Here is a 26686-nt window from a genome sequence, read left to right as displayed (position 1 = left end):
TGTCGTCAAAATCATCTCATGATGATCATCGATTTGATCTTGACGGATAACCGTTTTAACCACATGAACTATGACTATCGTTCTCCTAAGTCAATGAATTCAAAGTATAATAACAACTTTACGGTAACCCGTAAGAAAGAGACGAAGCGAATGTCAAATTGATTTCGATATCTCATACGATTCCTCTCCGTCATGAACTGTACTATGTAAAGTTAAACAAAGACAGGGCGACATCTGAAATCGATGTCGCAAAAATCAGATATCGCCCATGCCTTTAGTGAAACTAGCGTTTTGGAAATTTGAATTTATGGATTTTAGGTTCTAGCAACCCTATAGTTGTCAAAAAAGAAAGATCTGACATACTGATTTGCGTACTGCGTATGTCAAAATAACATCGCAAATATTTATAACGTGTCTTGCAAAGAATATCGAAGCTTTCTAAGAATTTTGTCGATAATTTGAAATGAACTGAATCTGTATTACTTTTGTAATATTACCTAACATGGAAGCGTTCTATAATTCGAGCTTTAGTCCAAAAATTACTGACATAGAATGGAAATTAGAAGTGTTAACAAACACCCCTGGTGTCGGTTCTGATAATTTATTATACACAATAATTCTAAAGACTGATGGTGAAGATGTACGTTTTACATGTGGAACACAGCAGTTACAAGATCTAGTGTACAAATTGAAAGATGTAGTGCGGCATTGTGAAAAAGTTAAAAGTGAGCTTGGTTGAATCCAATATGTGTATGTTTATGTCAGGAATGGTAACTTTACTATGGTAGCTTGTTTATCGTAAGATAAATTCAGGCTTTATGTATAATTATTAAGTTAATATCACTGTTGTTTATAGTTATTCTACAAATTGTAACATGTTTTTAGTACAAAAATTATAATTGTAGTAATCATATTATAATCATTCATATTTATCAGTTATTTTACTGATGTCATAAATCTGTATATAATGTAGCAGGTAAATAATAAATAAATTCCACATACACAAAATATTTTTATTTCAAAGATTGTGATATTAATCAACACTCAAGAGAACACATTCTTTTGCACAAAAACACATTACAGATACACTAAAAACAACTGAATATAAATTGTGTTGCATTTTAAAATTTTATTTTTACTTAAAATCTACGATATTATATTCTATCAGTAGTTACATTCTTCTTTTGAGATCTTAATTCATTTTAACATACAATAGTGAATGTTAACTGCATATTTTTACCATGTTACATGGTAGAAGTTTCATGGTTCCTTATATAGCATCACAATTTAAAATAGGCTGTTTGTTCTTATTCCTTGCACATTTGCTATTTTAAAAAAGATAATTTATATTGCACATTACTTACACAGTGAAACCTCAATTAGACTTTCATTTTTCAAGAGTATAATGGCTCTTCAGATTCTTTTCAAAAATTATCTTAAAATATCACATATCAACATCTACTCTACTCTACTCTACATTATGTAATGAACATTTTTGACAGTGATGTTATATTCAGACTTAGGTGTTTTTTTTAACATTAGTCTTATAATAATAATCGGACGAAAAAAATAAAATACTTTAGGCCCGATTTTTGAAATAGCTCACATTTATTTGAATACAAAAATATTGTATTTTACCATGAATAATATTTACTACTCTATTCATATAGAAACATTGAAAAGGTCCAATTTAAAACCTTTTTGCTAAAAATAGATTAGTATGCTTATTATTAAGCTTATTAAACAATAAAGAGATTACACATCATTTAATTGTTTTAAAGGATTTCTTATACCTAATGAAAAAAAACCATTGTTTGCCGGTTATAATAACCAGTGCAAAAACAACACAAATAGGTTTTTGGTATAATTATACATACATTTAATAATTTTGAATCATTTACTTTTAAGATCCACTGTTTTCGTAATTGATAGATCAATTTATGAGTAAAATGGTATCATGTAGAGCTAAAATTGCTTTGTACCCGGCCAATATTTGTAAGTGGCAACATTTTTGTCCAAGAAAATAATAAGTAGTTTTCTTTTTAACTATATTAACTTAAAAACGATTATAATCTTTTTTTATACAATTTTTAGTAATCATTATAAAACATAACATTCATTGGTATAAATATTACAACAGACAAATTCCAATAACAAATTTGGAAGTATCACAAAGTCTTAAAGCATCTAAGGTTATAGGCAAGTTAGTTCACAAATTATATCACTAAAATATTTAAAAATATAAACTAAAAAATGTTTTGTTTCTGTTTCTTAGTCATTATATTATGTAATTATGTTGTATATGTTTGCAATTTTCTTTTCAAGCCTAAATGATCGAATAAACAGTATTGTGGAGGAAGTAAGACAGTCTGTATTTCAGTTTTTATGTAACCATTATTATGCATAAATACAATTTGAAAATGCTAAATAATTAGAATAAAATGTTCTAAATCTAAAACCTTTAGATTTAAATACAATTAACATCAAAAAGTAACATTGTTTTAAAAAAAGCGATATTACTATAATATTTTTTGTTAGCTACCATTTTTAAGGATCATTGCCATATTAAAAAAAATCGAATCGATACTTAAATATAGATTAGCTAGGGAATACTGGAGCGGTTTTTATTATTATTAAAATGGTCATCAAAAGTTTAATTTCTTACAAATAATAATTATTTTATTATCTGGACGATTTCATTTTAATGTTGAAAATCTCATTACATACATAAAGAGCATTAATTATTCCCATATATATAGCTAATTTTCCTTTAAATATTATAAGTTATTATGAACTTAGCTCACAATTAATTTTACAGATTATTATCTCAATTTTTTAGTTTTATAATAAACTGTTGCAGATTTTTCTAATCTTAAACTAATGAAAACAAGAAACTAGAGAGATCTTGTTGACATTAACCAATCCAGGACGTACATATATATCTATCGTGAAAATAGAAAAATAACTTAATATTAATTCTAATACGATTTATGCATGTGTCTTGTAGCAGTCAACTAAATTATATACGAACTACGAATGTAATTCTCGTAAGAGCAGCTTGGACTTTTTTTTTTTTATTTGTAAACTTATTTTTTTTTTACTTACTTTTTATAGACATAGATCAACTATATTGTGATGGCAGCCATTGTTGTATTTTTTTTAAATTTTATATTTCAACAAATCTCATGACCTTATAAATACGAATAGGCTTTGTAATAATTAATTATAAATTAGAGAGAGAAAAATTTGAGGAAAGCTGCTGGAGGCACGGGGTGAGGAGGCAGCGGTCCACCCGCCTCCTTCAGGCGTTCACGGTATTCTGGACACTGGAATAAGTTACATACATTCTATTATTACTTGAACTCATCATTTTTTAATTCCACCATTTTCAGACGAATTGTTTCGAAATCTTTTAAGCTGAAATATTAGTTATTATTTCTATCTTATATTAATCACATTTTATTAGGAGTGGTAATTCGTAGGTGTATTTATTAAAATAAAACCTTTTTTTTAAAATAAATAAACACGTATTCCACAGCATAAATAATTTCATCAGAATCAGTCCGTGCCGAGCATGTATCAGTTATATTATTGTGTTTTGGTGGTAGAATACACCCATACTCACCACCACCCTATTCCAATCGAAGAAGGAATGAAGATAAACAAACCTTAGATTTACAACAAAACAACACTGTTGCAGTTAGCTGCTCATATACACTTCAATTTTACTTCCAAAGTTCCGATAACAGTTTCGTCGAACGTTCAAAACGCCATTTTTTCGGAAATCCATAACAAATATCATAAATTATCCAAGCTTTTGACCAATGATACTGTCTGTCAAATGTTGTTTATTGGGCTTTGTCCTCTTGTGGTTGGAATAGACTGTACACAGACGGTTTTGCACAAAACACTTACGAATAAAAGTTTGAAAAGTTATTATTAACTCACCTGATCGGCTATACAAGGATGGCCGAGCGATCGCCAGAACAGGCACTTACAATGACGGCATAGAGACAAAGTCTCAGCGTATTGCACTTCTTCTCTGAGCCCATACAGTCTAGAGGCGAGATTTGATTGTTTGAGTTGCTTCTTAATGTTATTGCATATAAAAAAATTACTAGTCGTCGCCTGCTAGTTTTAGGCATAAAAAGTATGTCCTTCCGTGGAGTTCAAGCTTGCATCAACCAAATTTTATCAAGTTCGGTTCAGTGGTTTTGCAGTGAAAGAGTATCAGGCACACAGATAGAGTTACTTTACATTTATATTTAACGTATTTTAAAACATTTAAATAATAATTATAATGTCATACGAGTAGGCCACATTAACAAAGTGCTTAAGAGTACTTAGTTGAGACGGCCTAGTAGTAGATCTTAATCGAATATCAGACAAGCACTGTTGAGTTTTAGGTGCGCGGTGAAGTATAACGTCGTTAGGAAACCTGCACGAGTTAAAAAATAATGTGTACATCCAACCGTACCGGAGTACAGTGAATTAAGCTTCAAGCTTTCTTTTTAATAAGAGAGAAAGTTCACCAATATTTACAGGCTATTTCTATTTTTTTTTTAATCTAATATATAATAATCAAACACTCTTTAAGTCATAGCATTATTTTCATAACTCACTTTCTAAGCTGATGGAAGACTTTTTTCCAGTCTGTATCTTTGTCATCTCCTTTGTGCAACGAATCAATCTGTTGCTGCGTGAAATGGAACTTGACAAGTTCACGCCAGAGGCGTTGTTCGGAACACACCGATGACATTACAGTCCACGCTGATGACGCAGCCTGTTAAAAATGACAAGTTAACTCTTAAACTAAGTGCCTTAAATGGAGGAAAGATTTTATAAATGGCAACTCTGCTTGGACTTGTCAAGATTTTTTTTTAAAACGAAGTTTAAACTCTTTTTACCGTTTTATACGTTATTATTATTTATAACAGATGCATACCGAATTTTACTTTTCAATAAAAAAAACCAAGAAAATCAAAAATTATCAATCAAATATTGTTTTGACTGTTAATAAACGACAAAGAAAAGTAATAACTCACATCCAAATCCCTGTGATCCGATATTCTCAACATTATCTCCCTGATACATTCTTCAGGCAAATCGTGAAGTTTCGGCATTATTTCTGGTCCCGGCTGTAAGAAAATATTATTTTCAGATAAAACTGAAATTGAAAAAAATAATAATATTCTCCTATAAATAAAATATATACTCTTGGGAATATATCAGGCGCGTAACAATTACATAGGTACACAGGCGAGCATATGAAGCGATTGCCTTCGCCTAAAGTAGTCTCGCCTTAATATTCATGATTGCAATACAATGAAATTCTAGTAACCTAGATTCCTAAAGCAAGCTTTACTACCAAAGTTTCCCCGTACTATATCGATGTATTAATGCATATCACTACGAAAGTTCTGCTTGCGGGTTTCCGCACATATATGAAATACTTATAGGAAACAGCTTGATTTGATTGATAGCTTTTCTCGCTGTTTCTTTTCATTGACATAATATTATGTTTGCTCGTATTGTTCAACTGTATCGTTTTTATTACTGGGTTTCGGAATCTGGAGACATACGCTAGCTAGCTTGGTAGCATAACATAACATTAACAGCCTGCAAATTTCCCACTGCTGGTCTAAAGCCTCCTCTCCCTTTGAGGAGAGGGTTTGGAGCATATTCCATTCCAATGCGGGTTTCTGGATAGCATCCCGAACGGTGATTTGCGTTAAATTTAATATTCTAAGATGACGATTGAAATGTAATGATTTTGATTAAGCTAAAATTGCATCAGGAGGACTAAAATTGCATCTGAATGTGGAATAGAACGTTTTTATTGAATTATTAGCCGTGTGAACCATAGGAAAGCCCATCGGAGGCCTTATACAGAACCCCTCCGAGTTTTTTATTTATAAACTGATCCCTGATGAATAATTTATATATTTCTAACTTTAGAAAATGTGTAAGTTCCATACGAACCGTTTAAATTAATTAAATAATATTTCTAATTCGTTATCATCTATTCGCTTTTGCCATACCTCCTGTATGCGTATGCTATCAGCGATGTGGTAGATCCTGGCTATGGCGTGGTCGTGGTGTCCCCACAGCGCACGCGAGCCCAGCGGGCGGCCCCAGCACGCGCGACGTTCGGATTCACGCAGCGCCGACAACGCCACTAAAAGCGCTCGGAGCGCATTCAGATTCTGCTTAGATTGCGCCACTGAGGATTCGAGTACAAATCTTTAATTAACTTGATTTTTTTTTTAATTTACTTAAGTACCATTAAAAGGTCGTTGTACTATATAATCCAAAATTATTGCGAATACTTGAAACAAATTCTTATTACGCATATTTTTGGGCAATAGGAACGGATTTAGAACTTCCGAGGCAAAGACGATAAAAATCTTATTAACAAAATAAATTAAGCGCACGTATTTCAGGCACACGTGACAAAATTATATGCTCTTTGCGCTTGGAAAGAGCATATAATTGTTACGTTTATTTAGACTTCGAAAGGTTACTCAACGAAAGTTTTACATTAAATATCATAGTAGTTATCAAAAAGTTAATTATTATCTTCCAAATCAATCCAAATGTTATACAGTATACAATACCTTGATCTGCGAGCTGTTCGAGCATAGAAAGCAAGAGTTTCTGTGCGGCTCCGGGCAGATTCGTTAGTTTCTGGCCCCCCAACAGCAATTCTAAGAGCGCGCAAATGTAATTAAATCTGCGTACGTCACGTACGGCCGACGAGAAATCTAATCGTCGCACCGCCTCCGAGAGCCCGTTGAAGCCTGCAATCTATTAGGATTACGAGAAATTATCTCAAATTACAACCATCCGTTGGAAAGTATCAATAAATCATTCAAAGCATTAAGTAAAATGAACATATTCGTATTTTCCCGATATCTTGTAACGATTCTACGTAAATTAGTGAGAAGAACACATGGTTATTGACCGAAGATGCAGGTTTTCACTTTTATAATTCTTAAGTTTTCATGAGTTGGATGAAATTCTACCAAATGTATACCCAACACACTACTAAAAAGTTATAATACTTCTCCTTAAAAATAAAGAAAGGCTTAATCCAGGGGTGGATTTTAGATTGAGACCAGGGTCTAGGGCGGCAAAATTTAGGGGCGGAAGAACTTGGCCGGTGAGCTGTTTTTAGTAGTCATGAGACGTTTAAAAAATTAACTAATTCATAACGCCATTCAATTTTTTGTAATTTATCGTGAGAAAGCGGTAAATCTACCATAGACCTAGCCTAGACTCTAACCAGCGCTTAGAGATTTAGTTGCTTTTTTCCTAAAAAAAAATTCGTAATAATGTAATAATAGTGTTGATTTTACCTATAGCGAGTCTATAAATACAATTTGCTAACATTTGTATATTGCAAGTTACCTCTCGGGTGCATTTGATAGTGATGTGACAATGCGGAGGAACTCTGGCAACACCGTCATCTGAACCTTTTTCTCCTTCTTCCCCGGGTGTGATCCTGCAACATACAAGAACACTTATTATGGATTACAACTACAAAGCCAATGTGGCTATATATAATTGCAGGGTTGGTGCGTAGACTAACCTCTACGGTATTTGTAACTAAGGATATGAAATTGTCGTCAGCAGTTGATACAGCTCGCCTAGTTTATTTAAGTTATTTCCAAATTATATTACATATATAATCTACCGCCGGGCAGTAATATTAAGTATTCTCTATCTATATATTACTAAGTATTTTGTTTTTTCATTCAAAAAACTACTAGTATTTGCAGCACTGACTACAACTAATTTCAGCACTGACAATTTCCATAACAATATTGGAAATGAACTAACGATGTCCAAGCATATGATAAAGTTTTATATTTTCCAGTTAGATTCCTGGTAATTCAGCTACTAATAAGCAATTATTATCAATGATACGGCAAGGCTAACATCGCATTGCCGTTAAAACTTTTACAATCTCCGAATCGCTTAGATTCGCTTTCGTACGAGAAAATTGCCGTCTAACTAGACCAACTCACGTAGAATTTTCCATCTAATTGAACGCAATAAAAGTCTTTTGTTACACGATTTAAATTTCCGTAATTAGAAAGTTCGCGTTACGTAATGAATGACTGTCGTTATTTTTAATTACTATACCGGGCTAGATTTTTAAATAGGATCACATTTTTTTAAAGATATATTAGTCGGTCGGTCAAATAGGTAAGTGGTCATCACTGAACATTGCTCATAGACAATGATCCCATAACAAAATATAACCATTCCTTACATCTCTAATGCTCCACAGCTTTGGGAACTAAGTTTTTATGTCCCTTGTGAATGTAGTTACGATGGCTCACTCATCCTTCAAACCGGAACACTAGAATAAAAAAGACGGGTTTGCACAAAGCCCTAATATCAAGTAAAACGTTATGTACGTTTACTGCCTTTAATTTAAAAAGTAGATATTCACTATTGCGTCATATTCCTACATTTATGTATAAAATCAAATTCCTTTAGTCAATATAGAACCATAACACCTATACTATTCCAATGGAAGATAAACAAACCTTAGATTTACCTATTTCATGCGATTTGCTAATAACTCGGCTATCTTGCGCACTACTAAGAGTTTATGAATAATCTTTATTTATAATACAACACTATTACACTTAACTACTTATTTCCACTTTAATTTTACTTCCAAAATTCCGAAAACAGTTTCGTCGACTATTTAAACGCCATTTTTTCGTAAATCCTTATTGAATATCATAGATTAAGCAAGCTCTCGACCAATGATATCGCGTCAATTTGCTGTCAAATGTTGTTCATTGAGCTTTTTTCCTTTTTTGGTTGGAATAGAGTATAGTTATTAATTGTCAAATGAAACACTACCACCTGCACCGGTTCGGAAAAGAAAATACTCCGACCTGAATAACTCAGTGGGTTTGTTTTTATTTTTTAGTAAATTTATGATTATTTACATATATTATAGTCGACTCTTGACAGTACTGACATTAGCGCGTTCAACTAGTTGTGCCGGCGATTTCATCCGCTGTATATATGAGTAGTTCATACAGGTCATTGGTTGACGTTAATGTTTATTCCTCCAATCCTAAGAGTCGTAGCATGAAGTTAACCTTCCTTAATAAACGATATACAATCAGGGCAGGATCTACCATAAGGCTTTTTGTGCTTCAGCCCAGGGCCCCGTGGATTCAAGGGGGCCCCAGCTAAGTCAAGTCATAGTCAAAAATAGACGATAATGCGAAATAATCCATAACTTTATTAAATTAAACAGATCGTATGGTTGCAGCCCTGCGAGTCCTGCAATTAATCAAACCCATTCAATTAATTTAATTCAAGTCTACGTTCAGATATGTCTTGGTGAGCCCCTAAGTAGTGTTAGCCCAGGGCCCCCTAAACATACGGTCCGGCCCTGTATACAATGAGATTTCCAGAGATTAACGAGATATAAATAGAGATAAATTGTAATTGACTAGCTGCTCGGTTTCCGCGTTGAACGTTACTTTTGCATTCTCGTGTTATTAGCCTTTCTGAATAAATAAGTTATTTAACGTTGTTTTTTCGAATCTTATAATAGATCTTTTTTATTTTTAATCTATCCCGAATATACAGATTAAAAATAATCACATAAAACTAAATATAAAGACAGTTTTGTATTTATTTTGCGATAAAGCGTAATTATACTATTGAATAGGGTTCTCTTAATTAATATTTACTCGAAACAAAGAAGCAATATATTGCGCTAGTGTTATACGTATGTTGTAATAACAGTGCTATTTTCATCTCGCTGGCAAGGTGAAGAGAGGTGGAGTTAATTGAAGACTGTTTTAGTTTGGAGTTTGTTTGTCTCTTTCTGTTTCCACACAAGACAGTCTTGCAGCTTGCTATCTATATTTCAGATGTGCAATTGGGTTCGTTGACATCTGATGCTTCGTTTTAAGGCGGGTCTACATTAGCGAACACGTTGGCGGTGCGGTATCCCTTTGTTAGTCTGTATATGGTTTTATATGTTTATTAACCTCACCGAATATTATTAAGACTTTTACTAATAAGGAATTAGTGCATTTTTATAAAAACTCAAGTCTAAACGTTTTATCGACGATGTAAATATCAATAATAAATAATTTGATCCTATAGAGTAATTTATATGTCATTTAACTTATGATCATCTGATTATTATTTAAATTAAATATAAATAATGTTAAACAGTTATATAATTTCATACATTATAGCAACAATCTTCATTTGTTGCAAAACGTTTAGAAACACGAACGTGTGAAAGTTAGTGTCACATTACTTCATTAAAACCGACAGCAATCATTTTAGCAAAGAGTTTCGTTATACTTAACATAATTGAAACACTGGTTGCGGCCATTAAAATGAAATAAGACGAAATTTAAAAATAGAACGGTGCATTTATTGCGTAGGCATTTTTATAGGGCCTCCGTTTCATTCGAAGATTTTTATACATGCTATTTTAGGCCGTTTGATTAATATTATAAAATACAGATTAGGTTGGAGGATTGTCTATATATGTGTACGATTTGCATAGGTCGTTAGTTATAATTTAAAAAGAGAATCTATGTTTAGCATATTTCGAGATGTTTGTTGTAATTACTTACTAGGTGTGTATTTTACGAAATATTTTTATTATATTAGTCGTTTGGAAATAAATACACATTGTCCTCGTTTAACTGAACAAAGGTACGATTCAATATTGACAATTTCGACTTCAACAGATTAAAAATATCATAATATTGCTTGAGAATAGTCTGTGTACAGAATAAATAAAACAAAAATATAAAAAGTATTTGCCTTTTTTTTATTATGATAACGGTAAAAGTATAAGAGAATTTTTTTTGTTACAATTTTTGGGTATGTTAACATGATATAGTTATTGACAAAATATAACTTTATTGATTTTATATGCTCAAATTGAACAAAATTAATATTTGTTATTTATTTATAAGCAAATGACATAGGTTATGTAATCCAGTAAAAAAAACATATGATCAATCATTGAAACTATGGGTGTTTATATGTTAATGTACGTATGATGTATCAACTTTATAGTTAAATACTTGTAGCCCGCGGCTTTGCTCGCGTTTAAGGGTTTGGAGTTCAAGCTAGCTTTATACCAAATTTCATCGGTTACTATTACCACTGCAATTCGGTTTACTAGTTTGACCATGAAAGAGCAACAGACAGACAGTTATTTCCGCATTTATAATATTAGTATAGATTATAAATAAAACTATTGAAATATGAATAGTAATGAAGGTTTACGAGGTACATGAAGGTTTACAAGTTACGAGCTTGCACGAAGCCCTACCAGCTCTTTTGGATTGGTACCGACAACTCATGAGGTATTCTACCGCGAAGCAGCAATACTTAGTAGGTATAACTGTGGTCCGGTTTGAAAGGTAAGTGAGCCAGTGTAACTACAAGAAACATAACATCTCGGTTGTCGGCGCATTATTCATGGAAGCTATAGTTTATATTTCTTACAGTACGAATGTCTATGGGCGGTGGTGACCACTTACAATCAGGCAACACATTTTCCCGTCTCTCTACCTATATCATAAATAAAAGAAGATATTAATCGAGTACTTAGTTATTGTTAAACTCGTGTAATCGACAATAATCGACTACTTTCTTTTGAACGGAATGTCACAAATATCTTGAATCGTATTATTTGCGCTCCTTTTATAATATATATTTAAAAAATATATATATTAACGTATAGATTTATATATCATAATTATAAAGTTTATTTTATGGTGTTTTTACCGGGCCGATACACGACACCTACACCAATCATGCGGTAACAATTAGATAAGTAACAACTAATTAATCTAAGCTCATTTAGTACAAAAATTATAATCCTACTTTAATAACTTCATATACTTAACTTGTTGTACAATAATAAGTTAATGTATCAACTTTATTATTTTAGTAAAATCCTAATCTTCTCCCTTGTGAGGAGAAGGTTAGGAGCATATTCTACCGCGCTGCTCGAGTGCTGGTTGGTGGATTCACATGCGGCAGAATTTCGTTGAAATTAGACACATACAGGTTTCCTCACGATGTTTTCCTTCAAGCCGAGCACGAGATGAATTATAAACACAAATTAAGCTCATGAAAATTTAGTGGTGCTTTCCTGGGTTTGAACCTGCATTCATCGGTTAATATGTACGCGTTCTAACTACGATTCTAAATTAAACATTAAGAAATTAATAAATAAATAATGTAAACCTTTTGCTGAAGATATTTTGCCCCTTATCTCTAAGCCCCTTAAGGTACAAACCTAGTACAATTGAATGGAAGTCATTCAAATGTATACCTAGTTTTCAACTTTACATAGCTTAGTGGTAGGACTTATACAAATGAATGAGTATTCATTATATATTTTAACGCCAAGCAGCAATACTTCGTATTGTTGTGTTCCAATTTGAAGGGTGAGTCCTACAGGTACAAGAGACATAACATCTCTGTGCCCAAGGTTGGCGGCGCATTGGTGATGTAAAGAATGGTTAAAATATCTTACTGCGCCAATATATAAGACAGTGGTGATCCCTTACCAACCGTTGGTTCATTTGCCCGTCATACAAAATTTCGCGTTTGTGTTTTTGGCCTTCGAATAATTCCTTCGTTAGCTGATCCTGAGCGTAGAATAGGGTTTACCATAAAAATACATTGTCTGATCTGAACCAACATGGATTATTTTAACACCGTAAAAGAAGATGTGATTCTAATTCTGTGTGCAACATTTGTTGTTAACAACTAACAAACATTGCAAAGTCAAATAAAAACATGTATAAAAAGGAAATATCTTGTATTATTTAATATATCTATCTTTCTGTAGCCGGTGGTTAAACTGGTTATAATATGCACATCTCCGTCACATCCATCCACGTCAGCTACGTTATTTATAAACTTTTCTAATTAAAATTTTCATGCATCAGAGGAAGTCACTTGAAAGCTACCGGAATGGGAATTTAAAATACTAAATGGAATTAAGTATGAAAAGTGAAAACCTTGACGTATTCGTGCGCGCACTTTATATCCAACATATTTCTAGGGTTCCGTAATAAAAAATGAATTAAGTATTGGAAACGTTACGAATTCTATTTGTAACTTAATCGCCTGGCTTTAAATGCAAATGGTCTTCCTTTTTGGTATATTTATATGTTATATATACGTATAATATAACCAATGGCATATTTAGACGTTTAGATACTGATATAACAAAGATGTCGAAGTCAATAATAACTTTCAGACACATACGCAGATATAATTTCTAATTTTATGGAATATTTTATTCGTTTTATTAATTATATAATAGTTAAGTATTATAACTTCTTATCTCTAATTATTGTTTATGTTTATTTTATATGTTTAATATATTTTGTGCAATATGATAGTGCGTGGTGAGACTAACTGTAAGTAGTAGAACTTTTGCCTAGATAATTTTGAAATGTATTTATTTTTTATTTTGATTTAATATTGTATCTATTGTTGGTTGTCCAAGTGAAAATAAATAAATATCAGAACACACATGAATTCATTTTTTTTAATCTCAATATCATCTCTCCTTAATTCTGCACGACCGAAATCCATTAATTACAATTATAGTTAACTTATTTCACGTTTGCATTTAAAATATTAAATAAAATAATAACTAAGTTAATACATTACAGTATTTAATTGCATTTGTTATATTACTCAATTTAACCTATATTCATATAATGTTAAAATTAATATCGAAATTGATATCCATTTCCTAGCCAATAATAAACCGTGTACGGAACTCTCATTGCGGATCGAGCTCGCAATTGATTGGTTGTTTTAAATGTTTTTAGGCATTTATTGGCTGAGCGCATATACGTAACCTCGTTTACATAATCGGTAAATAGAAAATTGCAGTCATTGCAAGTGTCACAGACAGCGAGGACGTTTTAATAGAAAAAATGATTGTTATCTAACTGTCCTGTGTCAATGTCACGGATAGGATAGGATGGAGGATATCTGTAACACTAGTTTATAATAACACTAGCTATCTGCCCCGACTTCAAATGGGTAGAATTAGCGTTACATTTTTTTTATTTACTAAGGCTTTATTAAACAATTTATTCGTTTTTAAGTAAATACAGAACAACAAAGGATCAAAATTTCTCTATTGATAATATTAGCTTATGTATTGGTGATTAAATTCTAAGCAATCGGTGAACTATTCAAACATACATTGCAAGGACGTGTAATTTAATGCACGTGTCAGAAATGACCTTGACATTTAACCCACTTCACACTTAATAAAGTTTCGCTTAACATCAGCTCAAAATTGAAATACACTCTACAAATAATGATCGCGTCAAATTGAAATGAAACGCTGTTAACAGTTTCTCTGTTGATTGGCAATTCTGATTGTATGGGCGAAAAATGAATCAGTCATTTTCCATAATTACTATGAATATTGGGTTATTGAAAATGTGATTCTTTAATACATTTAGAGCTCGATATTGCTTTCAACATTTATATAATTATTATTTAATAATTTACTTGGAAATATCAGCTTGGATAAATTAAATAAGGAACTCATTGTAGTTATTTTGTAAGGTTTTACTTTAATAACTGGTCATAACAAAATAAAATGCGGAACCCCAAGCATAATACAAGTTGTAACCCCATGGATATACTCGTACATGGGGCCGAGCCAAGTGCTCCGGGTTAGATTTGGGCTTTTAACAACGTCCCAAGTTTTAGAACCTCATGTTCTTAACAGTTCTCGTAAAATGTAAAGGTTAGTCAAAAAATTTAGACTGTTTACGACAAATACACAAATGGTTGAGTAATAATTATACTAAAATAACACCAAACAATGCATGCTGTTTTGTTAAAGTATAACTGTTGATTATCCAGCGTATAATAGTCAAGATTTGCCAACTACTTACTTAACTTATCAATAATATTAATTAATTTTGTAGACAAACTTTGACACCATACTTTATATACGAGACGAATTTACATAATTTATATGCAGTATTCAAATTTATCGCTAAAGAGGAGTTTATGATTTAAAACGTGCTATATACTAACCCAATCGAAATCTGTAATTCTCTTTCGATTGGATTTGTTTATCTGTATAAACAAACCATAGATTTACGCGTGCTACGAGATTTGCTAATTAATAGCTCTGTTATATTTTGCACTACTAACAGTGCATGACTAATATATCTTTATTCATAATACAATACTGTTCCACTAATCTACTTATATCCACTTTAATATTACTTCCAAAGTTCCGATAACAGTTTCGGCTACGTTCAAAACTTAGTTCCCAAAGTTGCCCAAAGTCCCAAAGGTGGCGCATTGGCGAAATAAGGGATGGTTAATATTTCTAATAGCGCCAATGTCTATGGGCGGTGGTGACCACTTAACATCAGGTGGCCCATTTGCCGGTCCACCTACATATTGCATAAAAAAAAGATTATATATGCTCTCGATATCAACGATATCGCATCAATTAAATGTTAAATGTTGTTTATTCAGTTTTTGTCCTCTTGTAGTCAGAATAGATAGATAGCTTATTCAATATTATTGAACATATGGATATTCAATAATATTGAATAAGCTTTATTGCATAGGGGAGAACCGAGGTAGTCTAATGAATAAAGACGTGGCTCTCAATCGTAATCTCGATTTGTGTTTATGGTTTGGTATAGTGTTAGGTAGTGAGGAAAACATCACGAGAAATCGAGTTTTAAATTAAATTGTACAACATGCCCAGATATATCTCACATGTGTACTTCAATTGATATCGATATTTAATACGTGTTTTCTATTTTTTATTTCTATATATATATAACAAAGTTATTCACGTAAGTATTAAGGACCTAATTTTTCCAGTAAAAAACTTGAAATACTGTACAAATCATAACCGTGGTGTAGTGCTACATATTTATATGTTTCTAGGTAATTTATGTTAATATGTTACGAGATTATATTACAAATCAAAATAATTAATGTTAATTTAAGATTATTTTTTCATAGACTGCATTTTTAAATTAATCTTAAAACTAAGAAAATTCTACTTTGTGAACAAATCTTATCAAAAAAATTATGGTAACTACGTGGTTCAATAGTTATTGCATAATATATTTTTAGGTCGAAACAATGATAACGCACCATCAATGTGTCTTGCTCTGATTCACCCTGGCTCCATGCCAGGGACGGTTCATCACCCCTCCCTAAGCATAAACAAGTTTCATTCCCGTTTTAGAACGAAAAACGATTTCGAAGTATGACCTGAGAGCCACTTAAATGTCACTTCCTAATTTAAAATCTCATTTCAGTCTCGAACGTAAAAGCATTCTCTTGAAGATTCTGTACATTTATAAAGTAAAGTATTTATTTTTATTTTTAGTTTATAACGTTGTTATTAGAGTATACAAAATGCGTAAACTAGTTCGAAAGTTATATAGGTATTGTTTTTTTTTTTATTTATTGTTTTTGTGAGTGTGAAAAGTAAGTTAATTGATATATCACACGGCAGCGTTTCATTTTAAAACATGTTTTTTGTATAAACTTGTAGAATGTAACTAACTAGTAATTGTATCGAATAATAAATAAATTATGTATTGTATACGAAAAAGATGTATTTTTTATTTGCTTCGATACTCTTCACAAATGTTTATTACATTTAAATTTTGCTGTGTTTATTTATTTAGTAAAAAACTAAACGGATAAACTTTCGGTTCGATATATATTTGTCCGATTTATCTGAGTTTTGGTATACGTATTATGTATTTCGACGTGCTGATAACGAACGAATTTTAAACGTCAAATCGAAAAACGTAGGCTTTTTTCCAATATTTTTCTCGTTTATAAATATTTCTATGCGAGAAAAATATTTTCCGGAAAAGTTTTTGACGTGTTATCAATTTCTTTTATCAATAAATTTTTTAGTATAGTCGCTTCCGAGAAAAAACGCTCGGATAATGTGGTCACAGAAAACTGACATAATACCGTTTTGGACAATCGGAGGTACCTATGGGCTAAAAGGAAGAACTTACTTAACAGTCATGTTATGTTTTATCTGTGAAATATATATTTTTTTCTTTATTTACGGATGACTTTTGTTTTTTATTAAACACATTTGAATAATGGCGTCATCAAGACCACACATGCAATAATAAACCTTAATAAATAGTGTTACCTATATAAAAGACAAATTTTTAATTACATAAATGTGTCCTGTAGTCTCTTTTAAAATCGTACCCCACTCGGATTTGCTGCAATGATACACTTTCTCTTGGCAACACTCTCACTTTCAACACGACGAAACCGAAAGGCCTACTTTATTAACTTTTTGTTGTAATACTTGATCTTTTTAATTTTGTAAATGTATTTAGTTAAATTTTAACGAGATAATTATTATTAAAAACATATGTACATATTTGATACACAAAAACATTACAGATTAAGTATTTTCTTAAATAATGTTCTTACATATTTTTGTTCACGTCTTTGTTTTTATTTTAAATATTTGTATACATTAATGTAGGAGTTTGGGGTTTAGTTTTGTTGTTACAAATGTATAATATAAACGCCTGCAGTGGTGTATAACATTGTACAAGAACTTGTTTCCTAATTTTAGTAAATAGTTTGTGAATATGCCGATATTGTTGCCGATATGTCATAATAATTCGCTTATTCCATTTATGTAGAGTCACCGCGTTGTGTGCGTGTACTGTACTGTGTGTGTTCTCTACCTTAATCCTGAGTTAATCTCTTCTCGTTACATAATCTTCACCAAACGATAGCAACAAACACAAAATTATATGCAATTAAAGTATAACACCTGGCCTTATTACTTCTACTGGTGTCATGCTACCAGTTCTTTGCTGGGCAGGGCTGGTTCATTTATTGACCAGAGGACCAAAATTGCGATTCAACGGGAAAAAGATCATAATATAACATAACATAATCAGCCTGTAAATTTCCCACTGCTGGGCTAAGGCCTCCTCTCCCGTTGAGGAGAAGGTATGGAGCATATTCCACCACGCTGCTCCAATGCGGGTTGGTGGAATACACATGTGGCAGAATTTCGTTGAAATTAGACACATGCAGGTTTCCTCACGATGTTTTCCTTCACCGCCGAGCACGAGATGAATTATAAACAAATTAAGCACATGTAAATTCAGTGGTGCCTGCCAGGGTTTGAACCCGAAATCATCGGTTAAGATGCACGCGTTCTAGCCACTGGGCCATCTCGGCTCTAGAAAAGATCTAGTATTTAATTTTTATTTATATGTTAATATTTTTTTTGTAAATACTAACAGAGATTAGCCAGGACATACAGAGATTTATAGAGCAGGCGTGTTGTGTGCGCAAACAAGCGCCTTTTCTATTGAAGTTCAATGGTTCGGTAATCTGGCAACACCGCAGAGAGATCAGTTACAGAGCTTACGGCTTGACGTATTCTCTGAGACCTATTATAAACATAAAACAATAGGAAAGCTACCAACCAAATGTCCTACCTTTCTTTATGGTCTCATAAGAAATATAAATCATTGCGCTGCGAATCATTGGACCTAAATATTCATACTCGCTCACTCACTCTGGAACACAACAATACATATTTGTAGTTGACGGTAGAGCGATTGATGAGCAGGTGGTACCTACCCAGACGGGCAACGTATACTCATATTACAGTACATTATTTTATTTAGAACGAGTAAAATATAGCTTAAATGGAGACTAAATCCTTAATGCTAGTTAAAGCTTTTGATAATGTAAATTTTGCTGTTTAATTTAATAGATGTCGGTCATTTGTCAACGGTGGTTACCTAAGCCCGTTATCCTAACAAACGGCAATGTCGCTAAGATAAATAATATATAGGTAGGTACTATATAACAAGAGTAAGTCTTATTCAAAATGTCTGTAATTTACTGAGAGGAAACAGTTACTACGGAGTTTTTGTGTGCCTCTTCTCTGCCTACATTCCGAACTGGCGGTACTCGCAGCTACGAATTTAATCTAATCTTATACAACTATGACCCAAAAGTACTTTTATAATGCTAAAATAAAAAGAAAATATTTTGATGAAAAAAAAATCTTTACTTATTCATAAAATCAAAGTTCTACAAATAATCTCTACCCGTCAGGACTTATAACAATTGTATACATATAGTAGTTTATGTGCTACTTAGGAAAATATGTCTACGAGGATGTAATTTTTATGCTTCTTTCTAGAGAACTAAAGTATCTAAGGATGGTGTTCAACCCTTCAGTTCTTTTGTTTTCGCCCCTTTCTTTAGCTACCCTAAACATTCGTTAATAGCTATTTAGGTTCGAGTAAAGCCAGACGGATAGACTTGTTTATGACTAACCTTTAGGTACATATATAGTATGTAAAAATACGTCTATTATAGGCGTTATAACTATTCAGGGTATCGGTATAAAAATAGACGGGATATTTATTAACCTTTAAAATTGTTGTCAGTGTAAGAACGTCGTAATTATTGTTAGCGTTTATTTTATATTATTCGCGGACTAGTAAATGGGTCATCTAGTGGAAAGTTATCACTGCCCATAGACATCAGTGCGGGAAGAAAATTTAACCACTACGTACATCGCCAATGCGCCACCAACCTTGGTAGCTAAGTGTCCCTCGTGCTGCAGTTATACTGGTTCACTCACCCAACAAACCGGAACACAAAAATACTAAGTATGAGCTTGGCGGTAGAATATCTGATGAGTGGGTAATACCTAACTGGCTTGCACAAAGCCTAACACAAACTATATATACGTATATATATGCTTTCACGTTGCCTATGTCGAAATATCTACGTACAATATTGTTATAGAGCTAAATTTGTAAAGGTCTTCTAACCAAATTGCGGCTATGGCAGCCCGACTCAAGGATTATTGAGATGCGCTGTAATTTTGGCAAGAACTACTACTACTAACTAGGTAAATATAAGAACAGAGATTAGGCGACGTACAAGATCTACGGCCATCGAAAGCTCCCGGCGAAATTCTGCTCAACGGACATATATATATAACGAATAAATATTCTTCAATATATCTGTCTCATTCTCCGTCTCACGTTTGGTATAAAGTTGCAAACATAACGCGTAATATTCTTGCGCATAGTACTTGTTATCACATAACATCGTTATGATATACGTATATTATAATATATCCGTATTATCGCTGATTCATAATAATTGTAGTGACATCGATACGATAAACTATACCTGATTTTATAGTTTACTGAACGTTACGATTAGGAACATATAACAATTAAATTTCGTTTATTTTGTAAATAAGCGAAGGAAACTTTAAGCAACAGATATTAGAACGCTGTAATCAAAATCGATTTTGTAATTTTGTTTTGGTTCCAAACAAGCTTCCGTAACTATATAATAGTTTTTCAGAACTTCATCCATCGCAGCCTTACGATAAGACTTTAATAATTGTATTGTATGGAATTCGAATAAATAAATTCCTTTCAATAGGAAGGATTTCAATAGAAATTTCAAAACGAAACTGTAGACTGTAGAGCGCCAACTGATGGTTAGTGGTCAGCACCGCCAATGGACAATGGCGCTGTAAGAAATATTAACCATTCCTTACATCTTGTTGGTTGCGTATTGGTGATGTATATGACAATAAGATGTTATATCCCTTGTGCCTGTAGTTACACTGGATCACTCACCCTTCAAAACCGGAACACAACAATACTGGATGTTTGGCGGTACGCAGCCAGACAGGCTTGCACAAAGCCTTACTACCAAGTTACATATTAAAAAATATATAGTGCTTTTTTTCATGATCATAATTGGTTTCATCGTTTAAGAGAATTAATCAGGGGTTAGGTATTTCCCCTTTTCGTACCGTTAATAACGTATTTCGAAAATTTCATGATGATTGGTTAAGTAGTTAAGACATGAGATTTCAAATAAACTCTAAAGCATTTATAATATCAGCTAAGAAGTTAAGTCTTCTTGCATTCTTTTCCCTTTGTCTATGCCAACGTATTCACAAAAAAAAAAAAACTAAATTTACAAACACATACACACTACAAATACGAATATATTAATTCCAAATTCAAACGATACAATTATTCACTTATAATTTAATCGCTATTTAGGTAATTTGAGATAAGAAAAAAAAATCCATAATACGCAGTAACCTTACCGTTTTCCGTTCCCTGCCGTATATCTCTGACCATGACCCATATAAAAGTAGATCGCTTACACAATGACTGAATCGGGAAAAAATGTGTTTAAGTAAATTACGGTGAGGGTTGAGGAGTGGCGACAAATTGTACCCTGACGAATGTCAAGGTAGACGTGGATTTGTAACCCAGCAATAATATTTAACATTAGTTAAATTGTTAATAATGTTCAGTCTTCCTATTATAGTATTCAATAAAAGTGTAATTATTAATAGTTTTACAGAGCGTCGCGCATTGTCCTCCTAAGTTCAAATTCATTATATATACTAATATTATAATAAAGAAAGCTTGAAGGCCAAACTATAGTTTTTTATACCTAAAATTTACGACAATCCCCCCCCCCCAAACAAGCAAGCGAAAATTAGCATACGTATATTTAATATGTTAACGTAAAATTAGAAGGACTGTTAATTTATTTATAATAAATCTAAACAGAAAGTAAACTATCGAAAAAATGGAAACGGGGCATCCAAAGACAGAACAGACACACAGAGCTACCCCATTTATAATACTATCTATCTATTTATATCTGTTACGCTTTCACGACTAAGCCTCTGAACCGATTTTGATGAAATTTGTTATGGAGGAAGTTTAGGCCCCAAGAAAGGACATTTTTTTAATTCACTCCTCGAAGGGTTGAGATTGTGGATGTAGGTTTACGTGTATGTGTGGGTTAGCCGCGGTTCAGATACAATAAAACGCATTCAGCTACAATAGTTCACAATATTTTAAGTTAGGTTAGTGTTAGTGTTTTTGTGTGTGTTAGGTTAATGTCACACAATAGTCAATGCGAAATCATGCTCAAGATTACATTTTTGGTCTAAAATTTCGGAAATATTATTCAGAAATCCACTCATAAACATCACGGAAGAAATGGCTTTACATGTGATGTAAATCATCCTCTAAAGTCGTCGTCATATTTCGGCTAATATACACAAAAAAGCTCCTTAACCTTTCTCATGGATTACTCCATCCGTTGAAAGCCGTAGGAAAATACGAGCAGTTTTTCTGTATATCGCATTCAAACAGACAGACGCGACGACTTCACATTGAAGTTATTTTTATTAGATAAGACAGAAAATGTTTTTAGCCCGTAGTTTTAAGTCATTACATATTAATTAATTAATTTTAATTCATATTGAGAAGCGTACAAAATAATTTTATTTATAAAACATGGAAATTTAAAACGTTATTAATTTGGTAGTCAGATTTCAGATGGAAAAATGAATTAATGAATGAATGTAAATTTCCCTTTTTCTTTTCATTCGGTCAGTTGCACATAAAATATTTAAAATAGGGCAATGTATTTGATGCTCTTAATGATGTTCCTTACTATGGCTTTCAAGTCCTTAAACCTCTTAAAAAACATTACGGTAAAAAGTATTATATGTAATGTATCCCTGTATAATAATGATACTTATAACATAATGTATATTTTGATCTCTATATTTAGAACGAATATGCATAATAACATAATATTTTTTCTCAATAGTTTCTTATTTGAATGCGTTTCACATTATATAATCTGTTACATCATTAACACTAACTCACAAGTTTATTTTTATTTGAGAAAATTGTTTAAGTTTTCAATCGTGAAAAAAGCGGGTTAAAATATATGAATACTTTATGCATTAATATAACAGAATTGTTCTTGAGCTGCTTTGTATTTAGTACATAAATTAAATAAAAAAACAAACATAACTAAAAGTTAATAGTTCAGATTTAAATAGAAGACTGTATAGTCCAATACCTTTGACTTTCTAATACAAAAGAAATAAAAAACAGGTTGAAATACAGTTGATATAGTTTACTCTAATTTCCTGGAAACATTTTCGTCTTATAAGTCCCTTAAAGCTATAAGATAGCAATGCAATCTTTTAAATTGAGTTAACCTTTTCGAAAGGCGCGTCCAATTTATTAGACAACTTTCAGGCGTGGCATTTTACTTAAGTCTATGTATAAGTCATCATCTAGAAGCATTTAGTTTCAGTCTAAATAATTTAAATGGAATGTAATTTTCATAACCACAAGTGTAGAAAATTTTAAACTAATTTTTTTGAGATACGAATATCATTTATAAATTATTACTACGTACGTATGTAAGTACGCAATTTATTTAAAATCTGAGTTTTTTAATACTAATAAAATGTAGCAAAAGAAATATTAAAAAAAAATACAAAAAAATTAGACCCTCCCTTTAAATGTAAACGTCAATTAGTTTTTTCTTATTTATTTAGTCATAATTCACTCTTAAAACAAAATATAAAGATAATATAACATATTCTTTATAGCTATAAGTGAAGTAGATAAAGAGAAAAGCCCATTAAATTTCTACTATATAAAAGTAACTAGCGATAAATTATCTTATATTTCGCTTTCTAACTTGAACAGAAACTAGGCTTATAATATTAGACCTATTTCTGTGAATCTAGAGCGTATTGTGGGTATAGAATATGATTAACACACATACATATTGAATAACATCCTCAGCCATTGATTGGATAATTATTTCAGCGTCGATGTGAATTCACGCACTGTCGTATTAACTGAGTACAGATTAAAAATAGTCTTTAAAACGATATTTAAAAATATAATATAAACTTAGATAGGATGATTACCGAATTATTTATTATTATTTTTATGTTTTACCTAAAAGGCTAAAACTAAACAGAAAAACGAATATATATATTCTAAAGATTGATGATTTTGACGAGTTTTTATTTTTTATTTTATGGACATTTTACTAAGTGATTTTTTTATCTGTTTTATGATTAATCTAATACTATTCAAATTCACAAATTTCTATTTATAAATTAACTATTTACTTTTATGACATATTTATGTCTAAATATATAGTATCTATAGGAATCCCTGCACTTTAACGATGTCCCTTTCTATACGACATGCAGACATTTCCGTCAACGTTTAAAAATAAATCCTTATTCTTGTTAAAAGTGGCTCCAACAATTTATTTAAGCATTTGACTCATCATCCTTCCACTTTTGGTTAGGATAACTTAAAAAAAATATAGGTCTTTAAACGTAATCCCTTGGTTAAATTAGCTGAAAAGAGTGACCATTAATCTCGGCCACTGCCTTTTAAAGTAGGGTATTAATTTATGATGGTCCTGTTTTACTTGATGACGCTTTGTGTTATGTTTTGGCGTTAATTTATAATATTTTCAATTTATTTTTCAAAAAGAAAAACATAGCATATTTGTCCTAAAGTAAGGAAATGTTGCTTTTAGGAAGAGATACATTTACAATTCTAAAAACAGCCTCGCATAGAGATAATCTTTCTGTGGACGTTGTAAAAATTTAACGCGTTTGAGTAGCAAAGTTATTTATACTATAACATTTCAGATACTTGAATTCATATATTACCTAAACGAAATTAAATCTCAATATATTTTTTATCTGTGGTAATTTTAGTAACACGTTATAATTGAACTTAATAACATCATATTTGATACTTTCTATACAAAACCGTATTTAAAATTAGTTCTGTTCGTAGTCTTACTTTATAGTAGAGTTTTCCAATAAAGAACTAATTTTCCGTCCGTCCGCTTTTCCATTAAGCGATTTGACCCATTCGTGATTGTATATTCCAGCTTGACCCATATACTCACCAAACATTCGGTTCTCCGCGAGCTTGTTTCACAGAATCTATTTTAATACTCAATAAATTATATGCATGTAAAATGTTTAGTCTTTATTAGTTCTTGATATGGTTCAATATGTTATTTTATTACATATAAATAAATTATACGTTAATGTTTGTAGTTTTGCGTCGGTTTCCCGTGCCCGATTATATAATATTTACATATTTGGAACAGTATAACAAACGGATATTATTATTTATGTAATAAGATTTAGTGGTTTTTTATTATAATAAAACGTACTATAAATATGCGGATATTGATCTATGCTGTAATGGAATAAAATTGTCCGTTATCTTGGTCAAATTTGAATATATATAATAACATAAGAACATTTAGAGCGTATATTTTAATTATTGAGCAATGATTGGTTTTATTACTCGGCAGCGATAGATATTGAGATACCTACAATATGTACTTATAGTATAAACAAGCGTAGACTGACACGGGTCTGCGTTAAAATCAATACCATACAACAACAGAAACAGCTGATCACACTACTCATTGAAAGTAAATAGGAAACACTCACCATTTTTGCTGATTATCATCTGCGCTACTATAGTTAGAGATAGCGGCATATCTGCAATAAAAAATATAAACAAGCTATTTCCACATTCGGTTGCAGTGTTATAATAAAAATACAAGCATTAGAGCATTTTACTATCACTAATAATTGCGTTAGTTAGGTATTACACGGTAAAATAGTTCGTGCTTAGTTGCGTCGAACGGTGAACGAAATGTGAACAAAGGATAGTATTTATTTTGCAACGAAATCTCACCTTTGGGCTGTACACTCCAATACTTTCTTCTTCTCCCATCCTTCCTGGGTTTTGACCCATGCTTCACCGGGTGAACGCCAGTCTTTCGAAATAAAAGGCATTATTTTTTTAACACAAATACACAAAGTTCCGTGAGCGCTAAGCTCAACACAGCGACCGATCACTCACGAAGCGAGACGGGAATTGGCGTGCAGTGAATCTATGTAAATGAAAGAGAGGTTTGTTTTAGAAAGAGACGGATGCGCGCATGTCTCGTTATGCCAGGCAGTGGAACGTCAGAAACAGCTGTTTTTTGTTGTGTTTATATTGTTGTTTCGCACTGTTTACGAGGAAAAGTTAACGAATTATGCAATTAAGTGAATTATTTCTCTTATTTTAACACAATAAAAGCTATAGCAATGAAAAATTGTATTCTATTAGCGGCTACGTATACAACCTGTTTTGTGCTGCATCATGCTTCTGAGGAATACTTTTATTACGCAATGCAAAATTATTAGTTTATGGCAAAAACAATATAAATTAACATATTACCAATAGGTACTTGTTATTTATTAAGGTAAATAATATCATGGTATGAAAAAATATATGGAGAAAAATATAGGTAGTTATTATAAAATATATTAAAAGACTTAAATTGTTTATTTGGCACTCTTATATAACTGATATTAGTTATTTCGAATACCTACTGAATAATATTGTGGGGATTTCGTTTTGATCGCATATGAAGCTAACTGATACTGAACCGAATGGTAACATGTTAATCATTGTGACAGAATTATTTTGAAAAACAAATATGTAAATTGTTAAAAAACCGAAATTTAAATCCTTAAATAAATCAAGTCTATTTTTATCAATAACAATCGAATATAATTAAAAATATTTTTGAAAGATTCGGTTATTTTTAAAGAAAATTATTTTAAATTAAATTATACCAAAATGCTATTAATATTAAGCCACGTTCATATTATTTTTAAACAATGAACCGGTAT

General features: G+C 31.7%; 1 protein-coding gene across 1 annotated transcript; it reads right to left on the bottom strand.

The window, feature by feature from the left end:
* Nucleotides 1-2919: 2919 nt before the first annotated feature.
* Nucleotides 2920-25905, bottom strand: LOC113395756 (F-box only protein 32). Its single transcript, XM_026633429.2, has 9 exons — nucleotides 25698-25905; nucleotides 25448-25498; nucleotides 7411-7504; nucleotides 6618-6807; nucleotides 6042-6223; nucleotides 5046-5138; nucleotides 4623-4783; nucleotides 3949-4057; nucleotides 2920-3326 (listed from the first exon to the last, which is right to left on the bottom strand). The coding sequence occupies exons 1-9, from the start codon at nucleotides 25796-25798 to the stop codon at nucleotides 3231-3233; spliced, it is 1077 nt and encodes a 358-aa protein (XP_026489214.2). The 5' UTR covers nucleotides 25799-25905; the 3' UTR covers nucleotides 2920-3230.
* Nucleotides 25906-26686: the final 781 nt, after the last annotated feature.

This window comes from Vanessa tameamea, chromosome 16, assembly GCF_037043105.1.
Source record: "Vanessa tameamea isolate UH-Manoa-2023 chromosome 16, ilVanTame1 primary haplotype, whole genome shotgun sequence".
Taxonomy (NCBI): Eukaryota; Metazoa; Arthropoda; class Insecta; order Lepidoptera; family Nymphalidae; genus Vanessa; species Vanessa tameamea.
Note: the sequence above shows the minus strand (reverse complement) of the source record. Positions and strands in the feature narration are given on the sequence as shown.